We start from the raw sequence: 22577 nt of genomic DNA, 5'->3' as shown, positions 1-22577 counted from the left end.
TCCAAACCCACTCAGTGGAGGCGCATGGTGCAGTTTTGTAGCTGGAATTTTTTTTTTTCCCCCGACTCTCTGGGAGTCCACCTTCGGTCAACAGGACACTCTCATCCAATCAGAAGCGGTGTTGTATTTGACAGGGCCAATCAGGCGCGAGTTCACAAAAAATTCACCGCTGCGCTTGTAAAAAAAAGGTGGTGTTTTTTTTAACCGTTCCGATGGAGCTCATCCAGTCGAGAGACTGTAAAACAGTCCCTCAGCTCTCAGTTGGACAAAGTAGAAGTAACACTGAGAAGTCTGCATTTTCAAAACACTACCCGTTTTCCTTTAATATACAAAACAAGGGTGAACGAGGAGTCATATGTCGTGGTTCAAAGTGAGGTCGAGCTGGGCTGGCATGTGGATACAGCAGTGGATGAGGAATGCGAGTTCACACATACCACACTGCACATAATCTTTGCTCTCATCGTGCTGCAATAACCCCCAAAGCAGATAGATCAAATTAAATACGGACTCTCCTTTACCACACATATTCAAACCAGACTTTAGCTGCAGACAAAAATAAGTGGACTGATTCTCAAGGCCCTGACAAATGTCCCCTTTATGCTTCTCCAACATAAGGGGCCACCTGTTCTTGGGATTGGCAGCTTTTGTTGCAGAGGTCATTTTAGGGAGGAGACTTTCACAAAGCAGTCCTGTCCAGCCAGTTTCTACTTTTAGAGGGTCTACTGTGGATGTAAACATTGGAAAGAAAAAACAACTTGTAAATGTCAGACAAATTTCAGTGATACCTCACAGACACAGCACGTCTGTGAACAAGAGGGGGGAGTGTTGCTTAAGTGTATTTTACCCAGTACTTTAATAAGGTACAATTTTTAAATGTCTATTCAATGATATTCTCCCTCACAAAAATACCTGTTTATGTTTTGCTTTGATTTTCATCATATGGGTAACTTCTATGAGTAATGGAGTATTCTATCCAGTGTGGCATTGATACTTCTACTTAAGAATAAGATCAGAATACTTCTTCCAGTACTGCCAAAACATACTGACTGTAATCTAGGGATTGCAAATTCTATTTTCATCAAGATATTACCGTTGGAGCTCAATTCGGTTAAGAGGCCAGTGAGTCAATTCACTGTAATCCCCATGAGATCCTCACAGTCAAGAGAAAAACGGTTTTGCATCCATGCCACTTTGTGTTCCCTGTTTGAAGACTGGGAGTCATATGTCAGGTGAATACAAAGAGCACAGCAGCTCAACGCCACTGACTCACTGTTATTCCTTTTACTCGTTCATTTGCAGTTAACCCATTTTCGAACCAAAGGATGGTAACCTGATGTTTCAGGCTGCGGCTTTGGTCAGTCTTAGAATCAGAAAGCTGCAATCATGCATCAGTTAATAGAAGGTTTAGACGTTTTGGAGTCCATTAAGGAGACAGTTTTATAGATCACTAACATAAAATCAGAGCAATATAACACCATAGACATGTATGTATTTTATAAGAAGGACTCAGAACTCTCCTTTGTCAGCCTGAGATAAACAGATTACACAAGGCCTTTCTGTATTGTGAGTCCAACCAAGGAACCACTTCAAATACATTAAAAAAAAAAAAAAAAAGCATTTCTTAATGCATTCTAAAATCATGGGAACATACTGAAACATAACTTACAGAGTAAAAAGTACTTAGCTGTATGTTAAACTTCATAATGAAATAGAGATAGGACAACACTATATTAAATACTGAAAAAAAAGTTAGTCAGTGTTGACAGAACTACATTGTTAGCCCCTGAGAGTTAAAAGTGGCAGCTGAACTACCACAAACATTAAAAAGGAAACACACAAGTGAAGAAAATTTAAAAAAAAAAATATCTAAATCTACTCCTTTTTATTATATGAGTTTCCTCTGTTGATTATCAAGTTCTTCATAACTGAGGTGGCATTTCTGTTAAGAGTCTGATGAAAAAAAAACAGACAGCAGCAGTTCTGTACCATTAAATATTTACCATGTGATTAGGCTTTGTAAACACAGACAATCAAGTTAGAATTTTAAAATATAGCACAATATGTACTTTCACTGCTAAAATTACCAGTTAAATGTCAGTGTGTGTTGTTAAGATAGTTTGATAGAAGGAATGTTATAACAGGACAGGTATGCTTGAGCTCAGATGTCACGATAGCAGCTGTAAGTGAATGGCATCTCGAAGGAAATGTCTGGGCTTGCTGTTAGATGACATCTGCGTGACAGTCGCCTCTTTAGCCGACCTCTCCTTAAATCTTGTATTTCATCTTCCCACTTTCGCTGATCACACAAATATGCTAAAAAAAAAAAAGAAAGTAGAAAATAAGCAAGTTCCACAAGATTCAACTAAAAAAATGTATTGATTTGATGCATGTAAGACAGTCAATGTAACTAGACTCTCATTATGAGCTGCTGTCTGAAATTAAATTTAAAAAAAGGCAATGACTTACATTGAGGTCTCTAAAATACTCATTGTAGTCTAAGGCATATCCAACCACAAAACGATTGGGTATCTCAAAGCCAACATCTGAAAGGACAAAATTACAAAGAGGACCATTAACTGCAAATATTTCCATCGTCCACTGCCTCACTGACTAACGAGCTGCAACAATTGTTCTACGTGTGAATGAACCGCTGACTCATAAGCACATAAGAGGGTTGGTCAGGTACATACAGTCAGGAACACAGCCCGTACTGTGTGGCACTCTCTTCACCAGCAGTCTGGGGGAAACAAAAGCAGATATTATTTTACAACGTCCGTTCCTGACTGCTGTGTAGGAAGTGAAGAGGCAGTATTATTTAGAAACCTGTGCCACTTATTCCAGTCTTTGTTTCTCTCTGTCTAGACTGGAAGGTGGAAATTGAGTAATTCACACTGCAGGGCAACTAGGCTGGTTTTTGTTTTTGTTTTCTTTACCCTGCTACTTTGATCATTTTGGGCCTAAAGGCTTGGACGTGCTTCAGGAGAGTCCTCATTGTTTTTCCGGTGCCGACAATGGCCTGTAAGGAGGGGGGATATGAAAACTGGAATGAGAAAGCAGGAGGATGCCATTGCGAAAATGCAGAAAAAAAACAGTTACATCTGGAGCGCAAGTGAAAAGAAAGTAGCTCACTCACTGTCACACCCTGCACTCATTATGAAACTGGTTATAAGCATTCTCGACAAATAAACCAAAAAGGGAAATCTTAAAACAAACATGTGATATTTGACCCCGTGCATTAGCGTGGAGGGAAAAGTAGAGGTGGAACGAAGCCACAGTTCAGTCATGTCAGTGTACTGCAGGTCAGCATGCACTACATATAGAATGAATTGTCCTCACACACTTACACAAAATATTTTACAGTTGTGACTGGCCTTCAGCAGAGTTAAAGCAGATGAAAAGACCAACAGTGTCCGGTAACTCAAACACAGCTGTTTCTTGACTTAAATATGACTAATGAAGTAGAAGTATGAAAACTAATTTAGCTTTTGCGGGTTTTACTTTTTTATTTTGCTTTTCATTACGTCTTTAAATGTTGTAATGTGTTTCTTTGCCTTATGTAACGTAAATTCAATTACCTGTGTTTGAAAATTCTACAAATAAATATAGGGTTACCATTTAAGAGACAGCATGAGCTTCACCATTTCAGTGCATGTGATATGTCCCTCTAAAATACTATAATATGCAGTGATGGCTGACAAGTTCATATTTAATATAAAAATTGTTCTCTGAATAAAAAAAAGATTTATGACCCTGATTGTAATGTGTAGTTCTTGCCTTTGCAAAATAAATTGAATAAAACAAGAAGATTTTTGTAAAATGGAGTTACATGAGAGCATCTCGCAGCAGCTAAATTGTGGCACAATAAGTTTTCTATAGTTGATTTGGCGCATATATGTTAGCAAAAATAAACAGATCCAGCAGACATGGAGCAACTTAAGCATTACTAAGGAGTCATGTCTTTGTCACTGAATGATTTTAAGTTCAGTATGCACTATTTTAATGCTTTGTCTTGGTGTCTTAAGGGAAATATCTGGCACTTTGTCTGCTAAATGCTCTGACCAGCTAGTTGCTAACTGTGTCTGTTTTCAGTTTGATGTTGGGCGAGCAGCATCCAGCAAATTTATCTGAGCTTCTTAACTGAAAACAGCTGCCTGCTGCAGCCAGAAAATACCCTGAAAAACACAGTGACAGTGAACCAAAATATTAGAAAGACCGCGTTCACTTTATAAGGTAACTTCCTCCACCGTAAATATGAAACTATCAATTACAGCAGCTTTAAATTAGTTCCTTGTTAACGCTTCAACATTTAAAAACACAACTGAATAAAAACATCAAAGAAAACAGACAATTCTTAAAGGTTTCTTTTGAAAATCAAACAACAAAGACATTTTCATTAGTGGAGTGGAAGCTATAGTCTATGAATGACTGAGACATCTTTACTAATAGGTGAACACTGACTAATGACTGCTGTTTCAAAATGTTCAATCATCACTGATTGAGCACATTCATTTCTTTACTGTTCCTTTTCTTTTTTTAACTCAGTTTTTGTTGTAATGACAAAAAGTTTGTGATTGTGTTTGAAAAAGCAGCTCTCTGGTTTCTAAATACAGGTCAGACAATTATAAAGTTTTCTCATGTTGAACTCAAGTTCCATAGTAGAAGAAAAAAAAACTTTAAATGGCTCCTCCTGGCCTGGATAGACAACTTCTACAAGAAATACAATAGGCCAGCTTGATGGGGAGGAAAAATAGAGGAGCAATAGCATGGTTGACTCACCTCCACAATCAGTACGTTCTTATGACAGCATGTTGGGGAGAAAAGAGAGAGCGGGAAGCAAAACAATATTTTTGATTAGGAACATATAACAAACTGCTGCATCCTTTGATCAACCTAGTGTAACTGGTGAACAGCAACGAATTTCAAAATAAAAGTTAAAACACATTATTGCGGACTGCAACACGTTTTGTGTTGCGCAGCAACAGAAAAATAAACCTAAAAGAAAATTATATTGTCGAGGTTCTTATTTTATGAAAGCAGAAGTATTGAAACATGAGCTATCAGCTGAGTCAAACACTACATCAGTAAGACTCGAATTAAATTTGATGATATCAGCGATTACGCAAAACAAATGAATGCAGCAGGAAACTGTCAGTCTCATCCAGATTGGAATTCCAGTCCCTACCTTCCTGCTTTGAATGCTACACTGAAATAGCTGAAATGCTGCAAATGTCTGTCTAACCAACTGCAGACAACTGGCCGCTGTTTACATTAAAAGTCCCAATTTAAACTTCACTTCAACTTAGGTAGGTCAAGATAAAAACTGCAGCTCTTTAACTGCCAGTTTAACCTACTTTTCCAACGAAGAACTCAACCAAGCGTGTCGTCATGCTTTGTTTAGGCCTCATTATTCATACAGATTCATTGAGAGCACAGTAGGACGCTGAAATATATTAACAAAAGAGCTGTACATAAAGTTCAAGCAAAGAGAAGAAGTGACTGTCTGTAACAATCTATGCAAAATGTTCACTGTCACACAATGAGTTCACTTTTTTTCAGCAAAGCATAACCTCATTCAGTTCCAAACTAAATTTAGCTGTACATCACGGAGCTCGGGAATTTCACAAGCACACTTAAAATACTGAGAGGAAAGCAGCCAGCAGTGACTGAGGCTTACTACCTCATTTCCTATTCATGTTTCAGGCATCCACACCACGCCTGACTATGGGGCGTATTAGTGCGTGTTCAGCTAAGAGATGTGTGCGACTTTAAATGTTCAGATCAGCTGATTTATATTACTTTAAAATACCGTCGCTGAACTTTGACTCCTGTAGTAACATTAGTAACTCACCTATATACACACACACAGGCAGATGTGCATATTATGTGTGGGGCAAAAAAAAAGCTGTTGTGTAAACACTCACACACTTTTGCATAAGTTCTTAATGTGTACAAAAACTATAAATCTGATTTAATGTGACAATCAAGTTATCAATTAGTAGAATGATTAGTATTTTAAATGAAATTGAAAAAAACCTAATAAACCAAACAATCTCTGATTTCAACTTCTTTTCTCCGTTATACTTGTATGTAAAATGTTAAAAAGTGTCTTTGGGTTTTCGACTGTCTATCAGACAAAACTAACAATTTTTCTTTGGTTCTCTGTGATACTGTGATCTGCATTTTTCAAAATTTGTTGACATTTTAATGAACACAATAATTTCATAAAATAATTGGCATATTAATCGACAATGAAAATAATCGTTAGTTGCACCCCTGACGCTCATGCAGCACATTTTAAAGCATTGCCATTTTTACATTGGTTTTCTATGGTTTTCTATCTGTCTTCTGAGGACCTTAAGGCCAAGAACTGTTATTTCAAAATATAAACACCGTATATTTTTAATTATATTTAAAAGTGGTTCCTATCATTGTTTTTTTTCATCCTTAACAACACAAAGTCTGCTTTCGACTCCTGTACATATCTACAAGTTGTGAAAAGCTTGATTAAAAAGTCTTTTTTCTTCTTCATATGAATAATTGTTAGGGGCATGAAGAAGTAAAACTATAAAACATTTCACAATAAATTCAACAAAAACTAGATAAATGCCTATTCAAAAATTATACTTTTGTGAAACCAAATTGTGTTTTTTCTTATTTCTAATTGCAAAACCTTTGCAATTAATTTTGTGATCAGCCCCACAGGTCTATACTGTTTCACAAGACTCTTTTGGAGATGATACACACTCTATCAGAGCCTGATGGCAGTCAGCACACAGACACTCCTGTTTAGTGAGGTATCAACTCTGATTACGTGATAACAAGATAAGCAGTTGAAGAGTGAGCTTGCAGTCACTAGACCACTGTCATCCTCCTGGTCTGCTGAGATACCCTCTCAGTACGTCCTCCCATTCACACAGACTCTACATTTAGTTTCCACTGAGATAAAGTGGAATGAGCCTTTAAACAATTACATTACAACGGCTGGTATCTGATCACCGCTGGGTTTGTCAGAAACTGCCATCTTTGATCTCCTTTACAGAAGCGCTGAAGCATTTCCTCAGGAGGGAGAGTGACATCAGAGTAGAGGGAAGGCTGCCCTCTGGAGGCTAATTTATCAAGAATCCCCATCTTCATCATACTCAAGTGCTTGGGTTTCATTGTAATGGAGCTCACGATAATGTTTTAATACCTTTCCAGCTAAAAAAGACAAGTCCTCTGCTCCCACTATGTGAAGATCCTCTGTTGACTGGTCATTCTGTGGAGACAAAATACAGGAGAAACAAGGTCTTTTTCTTGAAATTTTAGATGCATTAAACATTATTATTATTATAATACAAGTAAAAACTACATCATAGTAAAAAATGACTCAATTATTTTACCTCCAACTTTCCAATATTTCATAGCTTAGAATCATATCTATACGTGAAGCAAATGAATGCATAATATATCGATGCAATTCCATAATATCATCACTCACTACTTTCTGTGCTTGCTTTCGCCTTTTCCTGGGCTTCAGTGATCACACGAATTCGACACATTCAAGAAAAGGTTACACAATGATACCACTCTCATAATGGTCTTTAAAATATAACACACAAATCTTCAGATTAAGTCATGAGACTTACAACCATCTCAACTGATAATCTTAAACATGAAAAGTGCCTCTCTGTTCTCACACTCACGCTACTCGAGTCAAACTGTCAGCGCCTGAGCGCTTCCTGTATGTCGGCGGACGGAGGCTCACCAGGTAGCTCTTGAGGCGGATGAAGTGCACTCTCATGGGGATTGTGCGGTCGGAATTGCAGCTCAGAGCCTTGATCCTGTCCACCAGGTCGGCACAGAACTGGTAGCCTCCTTTCAGGACGCACAGAACCACGATGTCATGGTCCCCCAGGTCATCCATGATGTTTCGAGCGAGACGTTCAGTCCTGTAAACATGGAAAAGTGAATTTCCTCCAACACTCTGAAGAAAAGCGGTGGTCTTGTTGAACAAGTCTTTAGCTCAGAGCTCTGAGTGATTTTTTAAAAATTGTAAACCAACATTCCCTCCAGCTAGTGACGTTAAAATGTGCCATGCCTTCACTCCTATTAGCTGTTTGTTTGCATGTAAGTTAGTGTGAAGTTTCATTAGCATAATCACATTTCAGTTAAATTTGGTGGAAGCATTAGGTCGCAGTTTCATGTTTTGTTCTTTTAGACAAGCCATTTTCAAAAAAAAATGTAAATACAGCTTGGCTTCATTTTATTATGTCAAGAGGAATGGTTCGTGTTATTGGGTTAAAGGAGTAGTGTGTAGGATTTAATGACATCTAGCGGTGAGTTTGCAGATTGTAACCGCCCAAACACCGGTAGCCTCATCCTCCCCTTCCAAGCATGTAGGAGAATCCACTCATGAAAAAGCACCAGACTCTCCCTAGAGCTAGTGTTTGGTTTGTCCCTTATAGGCTACTCTAAAAACATGCATAGTGCGCTGCAGGGCAGAAGACCCGCTCCCTATGTAGATATTAATGTCTCATTCTAAAGTAACTAAAACACAATAATTCTGAGTTTCAGGTGTACATACACTAATAACAACATAAATTATGAATACTATATTAATTTTTGTCTATAAGATCCTCCTATATCCTAAACACTGGATCTTTAAAGACTCAAATGGCACCAATCAAAGACTGAGTGGAGCTGTATAAATTTGTCAATTAACAGATTAGTACACTGACATTAAATTAATCTGCAACTATGTAAACGTGAAGACCTTTTGCTGTCCTTGGTAATAAATGACAGACAATTGAATACATGTGTGTCTTGGACTGTCGGTCAGACTAACAAGTCATTTAAAGATGTCACCTTGGGATGTAGAAAACAGAGAAAACAATTGAAGGAGACGATAATCGGCTGATTAAGTGATAAATCAATTGTATTCCTGATTCTGAGCATCTTTTGAATTTAGTTTACATGTGTGAAGAGTTTTGTCTCATGTTGTAAGTAACAGTAGAAAATATTCCATTGCATTAAGCAGTCCTTTGATTATAATGTAAAAAAAAAAAAAAAAAAAGCCAGATAGTGACTTGCCACATTTGAAAACAATTAAAAAAAATTATTTCAATAAAATAATCAAATCACCATATTGCATTGGATTGTAAAATGCTTAAACACGTGTCATCAATGTCTTTCATGTTGAATTTGATACAGTTCAAGATTGGATTTCTATCAATTTAATATTAAAATGACTGACGATGAATGAATTAGTAATTAGTGTAGCAATAGTGCTTTGATTTATGAGCTGTAATAGTTTCTTTAGTGTTTAATGTACTTTAAAAAAAATAGAAAAAGAGCATATATATATTCTTTTTTTTCTTTTTCTTTTACTTCTAAATTTCCACCTGACTCTTCCATATAAAGACACGTGGAGCAATTATCTGGGAACATCAGGATTGCGTCAAGAGAACCTCCAAAGAAAGCCTCTCCTCATTTAGTTTGAGTCATGTACCTGTCCATAATGACGCCGTGCGGAATGATGACCCAGTCTAAATCTCCGGAATAGTGAGCTGGATAGCTGAAGAGGTCTAAACTGTAGCCTGGCCAGTCATCGTTAATCTGGGAGGACAAAGATAAAGGCAACCATTATGACGTAGTCATGTGTTGATCGCTTACATGTACAACACCACACAGTCTGCACTAGAATTACACGCGGCTTGTAAGAAACCACATCTAAGGCGCGCAAAGTTTTTTGCACAGAAAGCGCATCCATGAATAAGCAAACTTTTTCTTGGGCTGCTAGACACTTGTCCACTTCCTGTCAAGTCTTCTTATTTAATTACCACAATCCCCTCGCTTCTTCTTTCGGACTGGACGGCAACCTCTGCCATGTTGTTCTCCGCCGACACACACAAAAAAAGGCTCTCCTCTCAGGAAAGTGGTGGTGCAAGGCTTCAGAGGGATCTGGCACCACGAGGACGGAGGAGGAGCATCCGGGTGGAGGAATGCAAACTACGGTTTGAAATCTGGGTCTGCCAAACAGGACAGCAGCCGCCAGGGACGCTCTAACACAACATTTGTGCACACTGCTGCATTTTACAGGGGGGGGGGGGGGCACACACATTTCTGTTCATGGCTGCTTGATGGCCAGAGGTCCAGGAGTAAAAGCAATGATACAAAATAAACTGCAAGAAAAGTCCGTCCTTCAAAATGTGCAAGATTTAAACAGTGTTTTAACAATGTTTTATGTTTTAGATATAAAATCTGAGTCTGCAGCTTCTCTAAAATAAATGTAGTTAAGTGGAAAGTGCAGTTTCACTCTGAAATCTGGTCTGACAAAGGAGCGTTACATCAAAACACTCACAAAATAACTCAAAAGTGAAAGCATAAACACACAACTTTTTGCACAAATACATTAATTAACTCGAATTGTTTATGAAGATAGGGAACAAAGAGAATGAGAGTTATTTGTATCATGAACACTCAGAGGGAGGAGGAGAAAGGAAGAGAGAGCTCAGCAGCGAAGGCAAACAGACTAGGTCATCACCCCGGGGACATAACGAAAGTTTTTATGCGAACGAAAAACAAAAGAAGTGAAAAGCAAGTTTCTGTGCCGATAAAAGTGACTGTTTTCTTACTGCAATCACAAAATTCCCATCAGGCAACAATGAACTGGACACCTTCAACATTCAAACACCATCTTTGTCATAACATATATTGTGGCTGATGTGAGAGTTTTGAAAGAATGTGTCCATGTCGCCATCTAGTGGAGAGAAACTGTTCTGTACTGCTTTTGTTCTAATCAAATCATTTCGTTTCTAATTTTAGAATATTCACATATCTTTTATTAATACACCCTCTTGAAAATACGTAAAAAACACTGTTTACTCTAATTATCCAAAACAAAACAAAAGAAACACAGTGCGGTAAGCTACATGAGATTCCGATGCCACACCCAGCTTTGTGGACAATATAATCAGCATCTGTGTGACACTGTGTGAATGAGTGAATTTTGGAAGAAGCACCCAGTTTGTGCAGCAGCAGCAGCAGCAGCGGGGTCCAGGCTGTTGTGTCACTGCACATTAGAGCAGTCTGCTGGGCTGTGTTGAGAAGGGGAGACAAGGTGTCTGGGCCACCCACCCTTGCTCTTCCACGGCAGCTGTAATTTAAACAGCGCTACAATGACAGCTGGCGAGGCAGATGTCAACAGCAACATTAGATTTCAATCAGCCTGCACAGTGTCACCACCTCGGAGGTGTTCAAACTACGCTGCATGACAACATTCCTAAAAAATTAAACAAAACACTTACAGTCTGCACAACTTGTTTCCCTGAAGATGGTTTTTATTTAGATGATGAAGCTGCATGCTTGATGCTGGAATAATCAAACTCATGAGCGTCTACTGCAGCACTTGAGCACTGCACAAGCCAGAAGATGCTTCTGGATGAAGTCTTGTCAGATTGTTTTTGATGCCCTCTCCGTTGGTGAGAGCAGGCCGGCTCCCTCGCTGCCCTCGAGGTTCAGGGGAGCAGTCTGGCTTTGGCATTTCACACTCGCTCAGCAGTCAAGGCCTGTGACCGTCCGCAGACTTTACCGCCAACTGCTCCCTTATACACTCGCTCCTGTTGTTTGGCCAATTATGAATATTCAGTTGCTCTGAAAGTAATTCTGTCAGACATGCATCTGTCCAGCCAGATAATGTCAGCGGTGTGTTTGTGGTATTGGAAGAGGGAATCGCATCATTCTTCTCCTTTTCTACCAGATCTTGATATCTATGTTGGCAGAAAGCAAAAACAAAGAGTAAGATGACCTAAATATATTGAATATTTTGCTCATTTTTTCCCCCCCTCTATGCCCGCTTACTGTGATATATGTTACTCACCGTGTCATTGTTGTCAAAACTACGAGAAAACAAATCATGGGCCTCACAGGGTTACACGTTTCTCCAATAAGGACCCTGTGTTCAGAAATACTCAGAGCTGCATTTATAAATCCGCAGCTGAAAATAGTCCCCAACAAATGACATATTTATGTGTTTAAGTAAGGTTTACTAAAAAGTACACGACCCAGATATTTTAGCAAACTACCAAATCTGATTTTAAAATGCTACAAATATTTTATGACAATTCTTTTTTTAAGACTTTCTTCTTCAGTATGAAACAAAGGACGTGTGCCTTAGCACCACCGACAGGATAAGACAGGCCATACATTTTTACCTAAACTGATTATTTACAAGACTGGATGTTCTGTATAACAATGGCCATACCTTAAAAATATTCAAAAACAATTTCAGACAGATAAGACGTGCCAATCGAATGAGTCAATACAGGAGCTTGAGTAGATTTGTGAGCAACTACATGGATCCTAACTTAAAATGCCAAATAGTTTTTACACCAGTCAACTAAACAGCTGACAGTTTCCTTCTTTTCTACAGCAGATGCTTGATTTTGGTAGTTTGTGTTTGTACACTAACATGTTGGATAGGAGCCATTATGGTCGGCTATTAAATGGGGGGGGGGGTCTGCTGGCTCACTAACCTTTCAGTTATCACAGCAGTGATTAGCATCGTGCCACTGATGCCTTCGTGTGATGGTGAACAAAACGTAGACTTCTTCTCCGCTCTCTCGTCAACTCCACAAGAAAAAAAAAAATGCGGATGTATGATCGCGCTGTATTACATATCATTTTAATGTGTTGAAAACCTTTTCCAACAAAGCAAGTCAAGCACAATGGTGCACATAAACACATGTTGAAAGTTCATGAGCTAATTCACGAGAATAAGAAAACAAAACAAAAAAAGTAATAGCCTACATTAAGCATACCATTACAAAAAAAAACAAATACAAAAACAAATAGGCCACACAACATAAAATGTGTCTATAAACAGGGTTAGACTGCTCAGAAAACACATTATTTGACATTATTGCCCCTTCTTTAGTACTTCATGGTTAACATTTGTTCATAAATTTTTAATACTGAAAAAAAATCAGCCTGATTGTACTGAGACAAGCATGAATTCAAATGTCTGTATTTGTTTTGGTGTCACTTCTAGGGCTACTAAAGCAGTACCAGCAGAGTAATATATTGATTATATGTAAATAAACACCTTAAACAGGACACAGTTCGATAAAAATGTGGAATGTAAAATTATCTTCACATCAAATTGTCCTCAGCTGAGTAGCCGTTCAGGTACGTCCACATGCCTCTTTAATTACGATGATCAGTGGCTTCATGCTACGAGCATCTCTGGACCTGCGCTGTGGATTCAGGAGCAAGGATCCACTGTAAGCATGTGAAACTCTATTAACATAATGACTTCCCTGTTTAAGTGGATTGTGGCTTTGTGTACTGAAAAACAAACTCAGTTACAGATGTCCTTGACAAACTTTCTTTTCTTTTCGTATTTCTTTCAATGGGGCAGAATTGTTCACTTGATTGTGGCACCAGAGCTAAGTCACAAAAGATGATTTTAGTTGAGTAGAAAAAAGCAAAAGTGAACTACATATTTGTTTAAGTAATACATTAAAACAGACTTTTCTTGGTTTTGTTTTGGTTACATCAGCATTTTGGCATCGTCAAAAAAAACCTCTCTTCTGCAGTGATGGTGGAAAACAACAAAAATGTCATTAATGGTTCAAGTAAACACTTTCTTCTCGTGCAGCGACAGAAAAGGAAACAAGTCCTGTTTTTTCTTGTTGTGTCAGTAAATCAGGCATTTCTATAACTTCCACTCCACCAATATGCTGCAGAACCAAAACCAACATGGTGCAAAATGATTGAATATATGTGGCATCTTAATGAATGATGTCAAGCTTGTCTGATTTGATGACAAGTATTTATTTATTGTTTTACAGATAACATACTTCACAGGGTTACCTTAGAGGTAAAATCTCCTGACAGAACTCGGTTTGGACTTGTCGGAGACAGAGGGGAAGATGAACATACTTTTATCGAGCACACATTGTAAACAACTGAGCAATATTTAAGTCTAAATGGCGTACCATAGAATAGGTGAGAGACAACAAAATGTTAAGTAAGAAGATGTGCCTCTTGCTTGCAAAGACAAAAGTTTCATTTTTACAAAACAAATAAATGGTCACTGACATTTTTTCTACTTTTTTTTAGTGGCTGAGAGGTAGAATGAAGTATTTTCAGTTCAACCAATGATTTTATTTCTTTACTTTTATTTTATATTTCATCATAATGAGTGAAAACATTACGAGTGAATAAGGAACCCCAGCCCTCTGATTATAATGTGAAATCTGTACAAACGTCTCCATTGATTGCGATATTGTTTTGATTTTTATTGTGAAATTGTTTTTTTGTTTGTATCCCAAAAGTCCGTCGTTAGAAGCAGAGGAAATATGATTTAATTTTTCTGGTTAGGATTTCACAGTACCCCACCAAACTGAGGGACAGTGAATTCCTTTGTTTAATTACTGTGAATAGCAACGTCAGTCCATGTTCTTTTGTGGATGAGGTGTGGAGATGGGTAGATTCAGTTGGAAGTATCTGAATGAACGCTCCCAGGTCCTTCTGTGGGCGATGTCACTGACGAAGGAGTCGGAGCATCTTGCCAGCCACCGTTTGTCTGTGAAGATAAGACAAGGAAGAAGTTAGCTCGGTGCAAACACAGTTTACAGCATGTTACAAAATGGGTATAGAACTGTCTTTAAGGACAAAGGTGGCACAAGATTATTTATATATTTAGTTCATATAGTATATACTTGTTTTTGTCGGACCACTGGGTCAGCAAATCCCAATCATAGAGCAAGCTGAGCCTTGAACCCAGGTAACGCTTGAACTCGGGGTCTGATGCTGGATTAAAGACCACAGATTTGGCTTGCAGCAGGTAAAAGAAGTCGTAGAACCGTTTCTATATATTCAAAGGATGAGTTTATTATTTGTACATGGTCTAAAGTGATTATTTAAATAATGCTGTTTTTCGACAGATCACAACTAAAAACGAGCTTCTTCCTGTGTGCCATAGACCTTTGTAAAACCTCTTATGAGCCACACCCCGGTGTTGGATAATGTATTTGTATTTATACACTGTATTTGAATTAAATTCTATTCATTCTGCTCTGCTGCTGTACACACATACAAGTTACACCAAATGTGCAATCCACTTGAGACTAGTCCCCAACAAATACACTGTTTGCTCCTCTGTGAATAAAATCCACAGTGTCTGGCAATTTCAAAATGATACAGAATGTACTATTATATATTTATAAAATATCACAATCAGTTAATTGAAGTTTGACATTTTGGAAAATAGGCTTATTTGCTTTCTGGCCAAGGGTCAGATGAGAAGTTTGATATGACTTTCATGGTAAACAAGAAGCTGGAGCCTGGAGATGTTTAACTGACTGTTCAAATATAAAAGAACATGTATGCACAATGGTAGCCTTTTCACTGAGAAACACATCCTTTTTGTTTAAAAGAAAAATGTCACTGAGATGACGAGAATCAGAGGAAATCGCTGTGCCATGCTCATAATCACAGCACAACTTTTACACTTTAGTTTTTGCACTGATTAAATGAATAAGATATAATGTGATAATGACCGAGCTTTAGAGATGCCTCACAGGAGCCAGGCTCATTGTTTCCCTCCTGTTTACAGTCTTTTTGCAAATCCAAATGAACATATATGAGAGTGGTATCAATGCTCTCATCTCACTCACTCAAAGAGTGAATATACTCGTACAATATCAGAAAATATCAAATATAATGTCTCTTTGTTATGATGAACATTAGCGGTGTAGTTTATTTTAAGTCACATACACCATCCTGCTGCTGTAAATCCTCACTAGAACACCATGTTTGTATTAATAACATAGTAAGAAGACATACTTAATAACAATATGATTTTATAACATAACTATTTTATTTCCCCAGACATATCTTTTACAAAAAAAAATGGCTATTACTCAAAAGGGATATATCAAATAACATTGTTCATTGCTGCATGTATTGCTTTGGAAATACATTCAGAATGGAGAAAAAGATCTTCACTCTCACATAGACATTGTTTTGAGTTGGTTTGTGTGGCTCCTAAAACTACAAAAATATAATGTAAATCCTAAACTTAAATGAAAATGTGAAAGACTTTCTAAAATGTGACAAAAACTCTGACAGACAGCACTAATAACTGTCTTTAATTAGACTCTTCATTAGTAAAATATTCTTGCACCACTTCGCTCATTTTCCCCTCCAAGCGGCTGACATAATATCAGATAAACAGAGGAGATGAAACACAGAATACACAGACCTTTCAGATATTTCAGAATATAGCCCTGAGATGGTTGATAAAAGAATAAATTATCACAATAAAAAAGATAGCTCTTTAAAATGGAAGCCATCTCAAATAGTGATAAAAGGTTGACTAAAGACCATTAAGGACATTAATTGCAATTTCCACGCTATTATTGAGTGCTGGGAATGTGCTTTGGCAGCCTCTTATTTCCAAACCCTGTTATTTTTGCGTAAAGACCGTCTGTCATCTTATTCAGAGGCAAGAGGGGAAAAAAGAAAGAATGAGAGAAAAAAAAAACATTTCCACTGTCTGAGAGAGGCGACACCCACCAGCAATTTGAGGGGTGTAATTGCTGTTCAAGGATAAAGAAGGAGAGGTGAACCACAAGAGTTCAGTCACTGAATCTTTGAAAGAGAACAAAAATACCATTTGAGCTACATAAATACTTCATTCACAAGCTGAACTGGAACGCTGGAATTTTTGTTTAAGGTGTTTTTGTTATTAAAACATGATAAGAGTGTCACATTGTCACCATTACTGAACATAACTGCTTGTATTCTTCTTTGAGTCTTTTAAAATACAACTTTTTTTTAGGGCTGGATAATGTGGTTTATAATCTGTTTCACAATAAACAGACACAATTAATTTTATAAGTAAAAAATTTTAAAAATACATCACAATGTATTTTTGCATGATGGCTCAGTTCAGATCATTTCTTGTTTTGACCGTATGACCACTTAAAAACCCGGACTGACTGATTGGTTGAACTTCTTGTTGTATGCTACTGGCTGCTATGGTTAAAATATACAAATTCAGACAACTTTATTGATGAAAAATTGCATATTATTCACGGTAGGTCCAGTTTCCCCACTCACTCATGTATTACTATTACATTTGAGCTCAAAACATCAGTTTCTCTGGAAAGTAAAAATCCGCAGACCCTGACAGTCATTTGACAACACGTGAATGTTTCTAAAATCCTCAGTGACTTGTCTAATCATCTAAATGAAACAAAATATACTGTTTGTGGAACAATAAAAATGTAAAAAAATAAATAAATGCAGAACTTATTTTGTCCTCATTATTTTTGTAAACAACAAACATGTTATTCGACATTAATAACGTGTTAAAAGTGGTTTTAAACAATCTTGTGGTTTTTGAAAGATGGCCTATTTTGTTGTGAAATCGGCTGCACCTACATGAGAAGCACAAACTGAGGAGAGAGTCATCCTTTTGGTAATTCAATGCATTTGGGTCACTGCCAAGCTCAAGTACCCACTTAGTTTGGAGGTTAGTCTTGCACTTTTCCCAAAAAAGATTTGCATTCGTCTAAATCACAGCACATTGTGTTAAACAACTCCTTCCAGTTGAGCCTGTTGCACGTCGGTGCAGGCTGGATGCATTTGAGTTCTTATTTTAGCACGGAGGGTGTTGCAGGCTTGGCTGTCAGTGCTGCTGTTCCTGTGGATGAATGATCTGACCAATGTGCTTGGACTGTTAGCCCAAAGCCCCGCTCCTTCTGTCCCTGTGACTGTCGTATTGATTCTGTTCAGCCCCGCGCAGCCTGTCGCTATGGATCTACATGCTAACACACTGCCTCCAGTGTTGCCTGTCCTGCCCTGCCCAGCCCAGCAAAGAGACCCAAACAACTGGCCCAGCCTTTGACAGCCTGGTTAAGGAGTTATTTTAAGAATTAGCGACTGGAAACTTTTTTTTTTTTTTTTTTGTGAAGCCAGTCTCGGAGAGGACGGTAAGTGTGCCTTGTCCTATGGTGCCAATGACAGAGCAGCGTCGGGAGGGAAGATGACACCTGTGTCCTTGTTTCTGTCGACTGCAGGTGCCTCCCTAACACTAATATCCTCCGACAGGTTAGGAGCATGTCCAGCTACTCAGCCTGGTAGCTGCCTCATTGCCTGCCACCGAGGGCACGACTGGAGCACGGGGGGAGGGGAGGAGGCTGTGGGGGGGGGGGGGGTAGCTGGACAACAGCCCAACCCTGGCAAACACTGCTAAGTGGCGTCCCAGTGTGCACGGAGATTTAGACAATATCATGCACATCCTGCAACTGGTGAATCACTGCAAAGTAAAACAGCAAAGAAACGTTAAGAAGGACAGAAGGAGATTGTTTACAGGTCTTACGTTGATGCCCTGTGGACTGTACATCTGGCTGGCTGCGAGGCTGTCACTGTATCCTCCGGTCTGGCTGATAACATGGCGAAGGGTATCCACCTGGAACAGCGGGGACACAGACAAAAGGACTGGTCAGACAAAAGCTCTGGATAACAAAGACAGCAATGCACAAGGAAAGGTCAGTCTGATAGTAAAAGGGTACCATAAACAGGAAAAGGTTACAAACAGTGAGTCAGAATCATACACCGCTTTTACAAGCTCGATAACAGAGGATGCAAAAGGACAAAAATACAAGAAAAATTACAGGGAATAACTAATGATGAATGTATTTGTAGTTGTGGTTAAATAACTCATCAAAATCAGACTTTAGTATGTAGCTGCACACTACTGACAGTGTCGTTTACTGTATATGCAGACAAGAAGACTTGTTTTGTTTTTTTGCCACATGAAACTGAAACAAATGCTCTGATGAGGCTTCACAAGGAAACGCGCTTATCTGACATGGCTGCCGATAAAAATTACTGAGGTCTTTCTTTTTTCTTTTTTTTTTTCTTACAAAGTTTTGTTGGAAAACTGCCATTTAAAAGTTCTTCACTAGGGGATTCACGGAAAATTACTTTGTAGCTTTTGGCAGAGCCAGTCACCTTGTGTACAAAAACACACCTTCCATATGGATTTCGCAGCAAATCACAGTGCTACACTAACGAGGCCAATTTAGTCAGAGCTGTGCTTTGTACTTCCTTTCCTGCTTTCATTTAATTGTAAATCTTTGAGAGTGAGGCGATTCTGACACAATCAGAAAAATAACCCTTTAAAGTAACATGAGTTTCAATAATTAACAGCAAAGCCTGAAGACCTCTTTACCTCTTTTAAGGGTCGTCCCTTTTGCATATTCATGAACGACCTAAAGCGTTTGGCGAGCTGATCTGAATAGAAAAGGAGGGTTAAGGAAATGATGCCAAAAGCACTAAAACCAAACGAGAATATCACCTCAGGCGGAGAGTCCTTAATCTATGGTGAGAGTTGTAACACTGTGTTGGTCATAACTGTCCACTGGGGCAAGGTCAGATAGCTGCGGTGCACCAGTGGCTATGTAAACTGTTGTCAGGAGTGCTGATGAGTGTTGCACCGTTTCCAAAACTGTCTGCAGTCGTCTACTCAACGTAGGCTTGACAATGGTTTCTACATTAGTGTGAAGCTTCGGGCTAAGTATAACCTTTGTTTCAGTGTGTAGGTCTAGTCATTGTGGGCATCGAAACTCCCTGACTGGTAGGTGGTTAAACAGAATCATAAATGAGCTCAAGACTTTTACACTTTTCAGTCGTGTAGGGCACCTGACGCCTACCTGGGATTGTATGTTGGCCCCAACCTGCCCCCCTTGGTACGAGTCCCCATTGAGGGACTGCACACTCATGAACAAGTCTCCGGAGTTTGACATGTTAAAAGAGCCAGCAGAACCTGAGAATACACAGAGGCAGAGAAGAAGAAAGAGAGCAAGAGAGGAGGACAAAGATCAGAGGAGACAGTGACAGAGAAGAAAGAGAGGGACGGAAAGTTAAAATGATCATGCATAAGCAAAAAGTGCAATAAGTGGGTTAGTTTAAGAGGTTGGCAGGCATCATGAAAAAAGCTTTTTCTACAAACTTGCAGACGACAAATGCAGAAGGTGAACAAAAAAAAACAAAAAAAAATCATTGACCCACAATTTCAAAGGGAAAAAAAAAAAAAAAAAACCGAGAAGAATCAAACAGACTCTCAGTGTAACTGTTTAAGCTCCAGTTAAAACAAGCCTTATGGATCACATTACTGTTAAATGTCCGTGCTGCTAGTGTTTCATTAAGGAAGTAATAATTGATCTGCAGGAAGACCAAAAGAATTGTCTTCGTCCTTTAATGGACCCAAGCTCCCCAGATGTAAAGAGACCATCGCGTAACTTGATTTCAACACCCGGTCCTAATCCAATACAGTTGCAAAGTCGGTATATGACAAAAGACTCCGATTGCCCTCGGAGCAGCTTAATGGCATACATGAGGTCAACCGGACAAGAGGCAGGAAAAATTAACGTCCACAAGACCAAGAGGTCAATAACAGAGAGAGAGAGAGAGAGAGAGAGAGAGAGAGAGAGAGAGAGAGAGAGAGAGAGAGAGAGAGAGAGAGAGAGAGAGAGAGAGAGAGAGAAAACGAGTGAGAGAGACAGATGGCAAAAGGCTGAGAAGAAAGAGAAAAACTGGAACGAGGAGAGCGAGAAAGCCAAAGCGTATTACTGCGTTAGTTACAGAGAAGAGGGGCTTTCTGTTCGCCTCCATCAAACAGCACCAGAGACTGAATTCCTGAGTTGGGGCTCCGGTATGAGAACATTTACTGTACTCCAACTCGTGCTTCTATCTGCTCAGGTATACAAAATAAAATTCTTCTTTAATACGGTATAACCCAGTGGCCCTTTATCCAGAGCCTGCAGCTCACCTGCTGAATTGGGAGTCGATGGGGAGTTGGCCTGGCTGCCGTGAGCCGACACACTGGTTGCATTGACTGCAGTCCTCGCTGCATACATGTTGGCCTCTTCTTGGAACTTGCCGATGTTTTTCTTATATCGGATTCTCTTGTTCCCAAACCAGTTTGATACCTGTCAGGAATGCATAAAGGCTGATTAGAGCAAATCTATAGCTGATTATTATTACATTTTGGTATGTGTGATGCAAATGTGACTCCTTTATAATGTTAAACACAACAGGAGATTGTTTTCTTTGCAAAACATTTCATTTGACCTATAAATATTTATGAATCAAACCTAAAGGAAAATATTACAATAATTCGTATACTGCAGTTTTACACAAATCCTGTGGAAGTGAACCAGCGATGGTCCTATAGAGCTGCCTGTGATTTGATCAGCGATTCATGGACCATCTCTATTGTGTTACTGTAGTTGCACTAATGATTAACTTAACATTTTCAAGTCCTATTAATCTATATATTCTTTCATCAGTAGCACTGTGTATGAAATACTATCTCCTTTCAGGATATTTATTCTTTTACAGATAACCTTTCTAGTCCTTTGTATTAGTGACATTTACAATAATCTCTGAGATTTTAAATGATTGCAAACATAATGTACAGCAGAGCTGTTCAATGTCAAAGCAAGATGGCTGCATAAATTACAGAATTTTCAGCCAATTAATATCAACAAACAACTCTCATACTTACTGCATGATGTTTTTCGATACATTAGCACATGCAAGGACACACACTTGGCATGTGTGATCAAATAGATATATTAGCAGTATCTGGCCTGGGGGACATAGATTGAATAGGGCTGTTGCACATTAAATTGATGCTGTTACTTGGCCTGAAGTCAAAGTGAAACTTAAAGGTAAGGATCCATGATAAACTGAAAGAGTCATTTCTTGCAACACTGTTCATAAAATACTGCATACATTCCAATGCTTGGTATTAAGATATATTTTTTTAAGTCACTGTTAATATTTCACATTATTGTGTTCATTATTAACAATGCTTGGCTTCAAGTGACTCTCACAAGCTATTGGTGAGGTATTCTCAGCACTGGACACCCTGAAGCTTACTCTAACCCAGTGTAGGATTAAAATTGATGTAAAGTACTTGAGAAAATTAACTGCTGTCAATCTGAGTATTGCCTGTGGAAACTTCAGTCCTGCAAGGCTGTGACTGAAGCCCCACTGATTTTGAATCTTCAAATTATAATTGACTGACACGTTTACCACACAGTCAAAGAAGATTAAACAGTTCTTTGTGGTTACCTGTGACACTGTGATGCTACATTTCTTGGCCAGCTCTTCTTTGGCCTCCTCGCTGGGATAGGGGTTACTGAGATGGGAGTAAAAGTACTCGTTTAGGATCTCTGTTGCCTGTTTGTTGAAGTTCCTCCTCTTTCGTCTGGACAGAAACAACAAAGAGAGACACAGGACAGAAAGTTATACGAATATTTGTTCAGTAAGTAAATTAGTTACATTGCTCTCTTGCGTCTACTTTTATTGAAGGCAGTTCAAGAAATGGATTTAAATATTACAGAGCAATAATTAAACAAAGTCAAATAACAAAAAAGAAAGAAAAATAAACCATGAATTGAAATTGACCATTAAAGACACAGATCTGTCTGACTGATAACAACAGAAAGTAAAATATAAAAAAAACTTCTTATAAAGAGAGCAAAATCCATTAAAACAAAGGGTTTGGTTGTGCC

The 22577-nt window shown here is 38.5% G+C and overlaps 2 protein-coding genes across 8 annotated transcripts in view; both read right to left on the bottom strand.

Annotated features, from left to right (window-relative positions):
• Positions 1 to 1479: 1479 nt before the first annotated feature.
• prtfdc1b (phosphoribosyl transferase domain containing 1b) lies at positions 1480 to 9968 on the bottom strand. Its single transcript, XM_069691932.1, has 9 exons — positions 9819 to 9968; positions 9488 to 9594; positions 7745 to 7928; positions 7190 to 7255; positions 4777 to 4794; positions 2934 to 3016; positions 2691 to 2737; positions 2467 to 2543; positions 1480 to 2313 (listed from the first exon to the last, which is right to left on the bottom strand). Exons 1-9 carry the CDS (start codon positions 9864 to 9866, stop codon positions 2266 to 2268), a joined length of 678 nt encoding a protein of 225 aa, XP_069548033.1. The 5' UTR covers positions 9867 to 9968; the 3' UTR covers positions 1480 to 2265.
• Positions 9969 to 12634: 2666 nt separating this feature from the next.
• pbx1a (pre-B-cell leukemia homeobox 1a) overlaps positions 12635 to 22577 on the bottom strand; it is a 49519-nt gene continuing 39576 nt past the window's right edge. For 2 of the 7 annotated variants that reach the window (XM_069691986.1, XM_069691988.1), the window contains 5 exons: positions 22135 to 22270; positions 20825 to 20984; positions 19707 to 19819; positions 18362 to 18460; positions 12635 to 14566 (listed from right to left, as the gene is read on the bottom strand). In XM_069691986.1, the coding sequence (XP_069548087.1) occupies positions 14474 to 14566; positions 18362 to 18460; positions 19707 to 19819; positions 20825 to 20984; positions 22135 to 22270 (601 nt within the window). In that variant the 3' untranslated portion in view covers positions 12635 to 14473. The remainder of the gene's footprint in view (positions 14567 to 18361; positions 18461 to 19706; positions 19820 to 20824; positions 20985 to 22134; positions 22271 to 22577) is intronic. The other 5 variants (XM_069691987.1, XM_069691989.1, XM_069691991.1 and 2 more) reach the window with 3 other exon arrangements.

The sequence above is a fragment of the Brachyistius frenatus genome, unplaced genomic scaffold, assembly GCF_029030835.1.
Source record: "Brachyistius frenatus isolate BFR_SWC_R1_liver_20210118 unplaced genomic scaffold, ASM2903083v1 Contig_12, whole genome shotgun sequence".
Lineage (NCBI taxonomy): Eukaryota > Metazoa > Chordata > Actinopteri > Embiotocidae > Brachyistius > Brachyistius frenatus.
The sequence above is the reverse complement of the archived record's forward strand: the minus strand, read 5'-3'. Positions and strand labels throughout refer to the sequence as shown.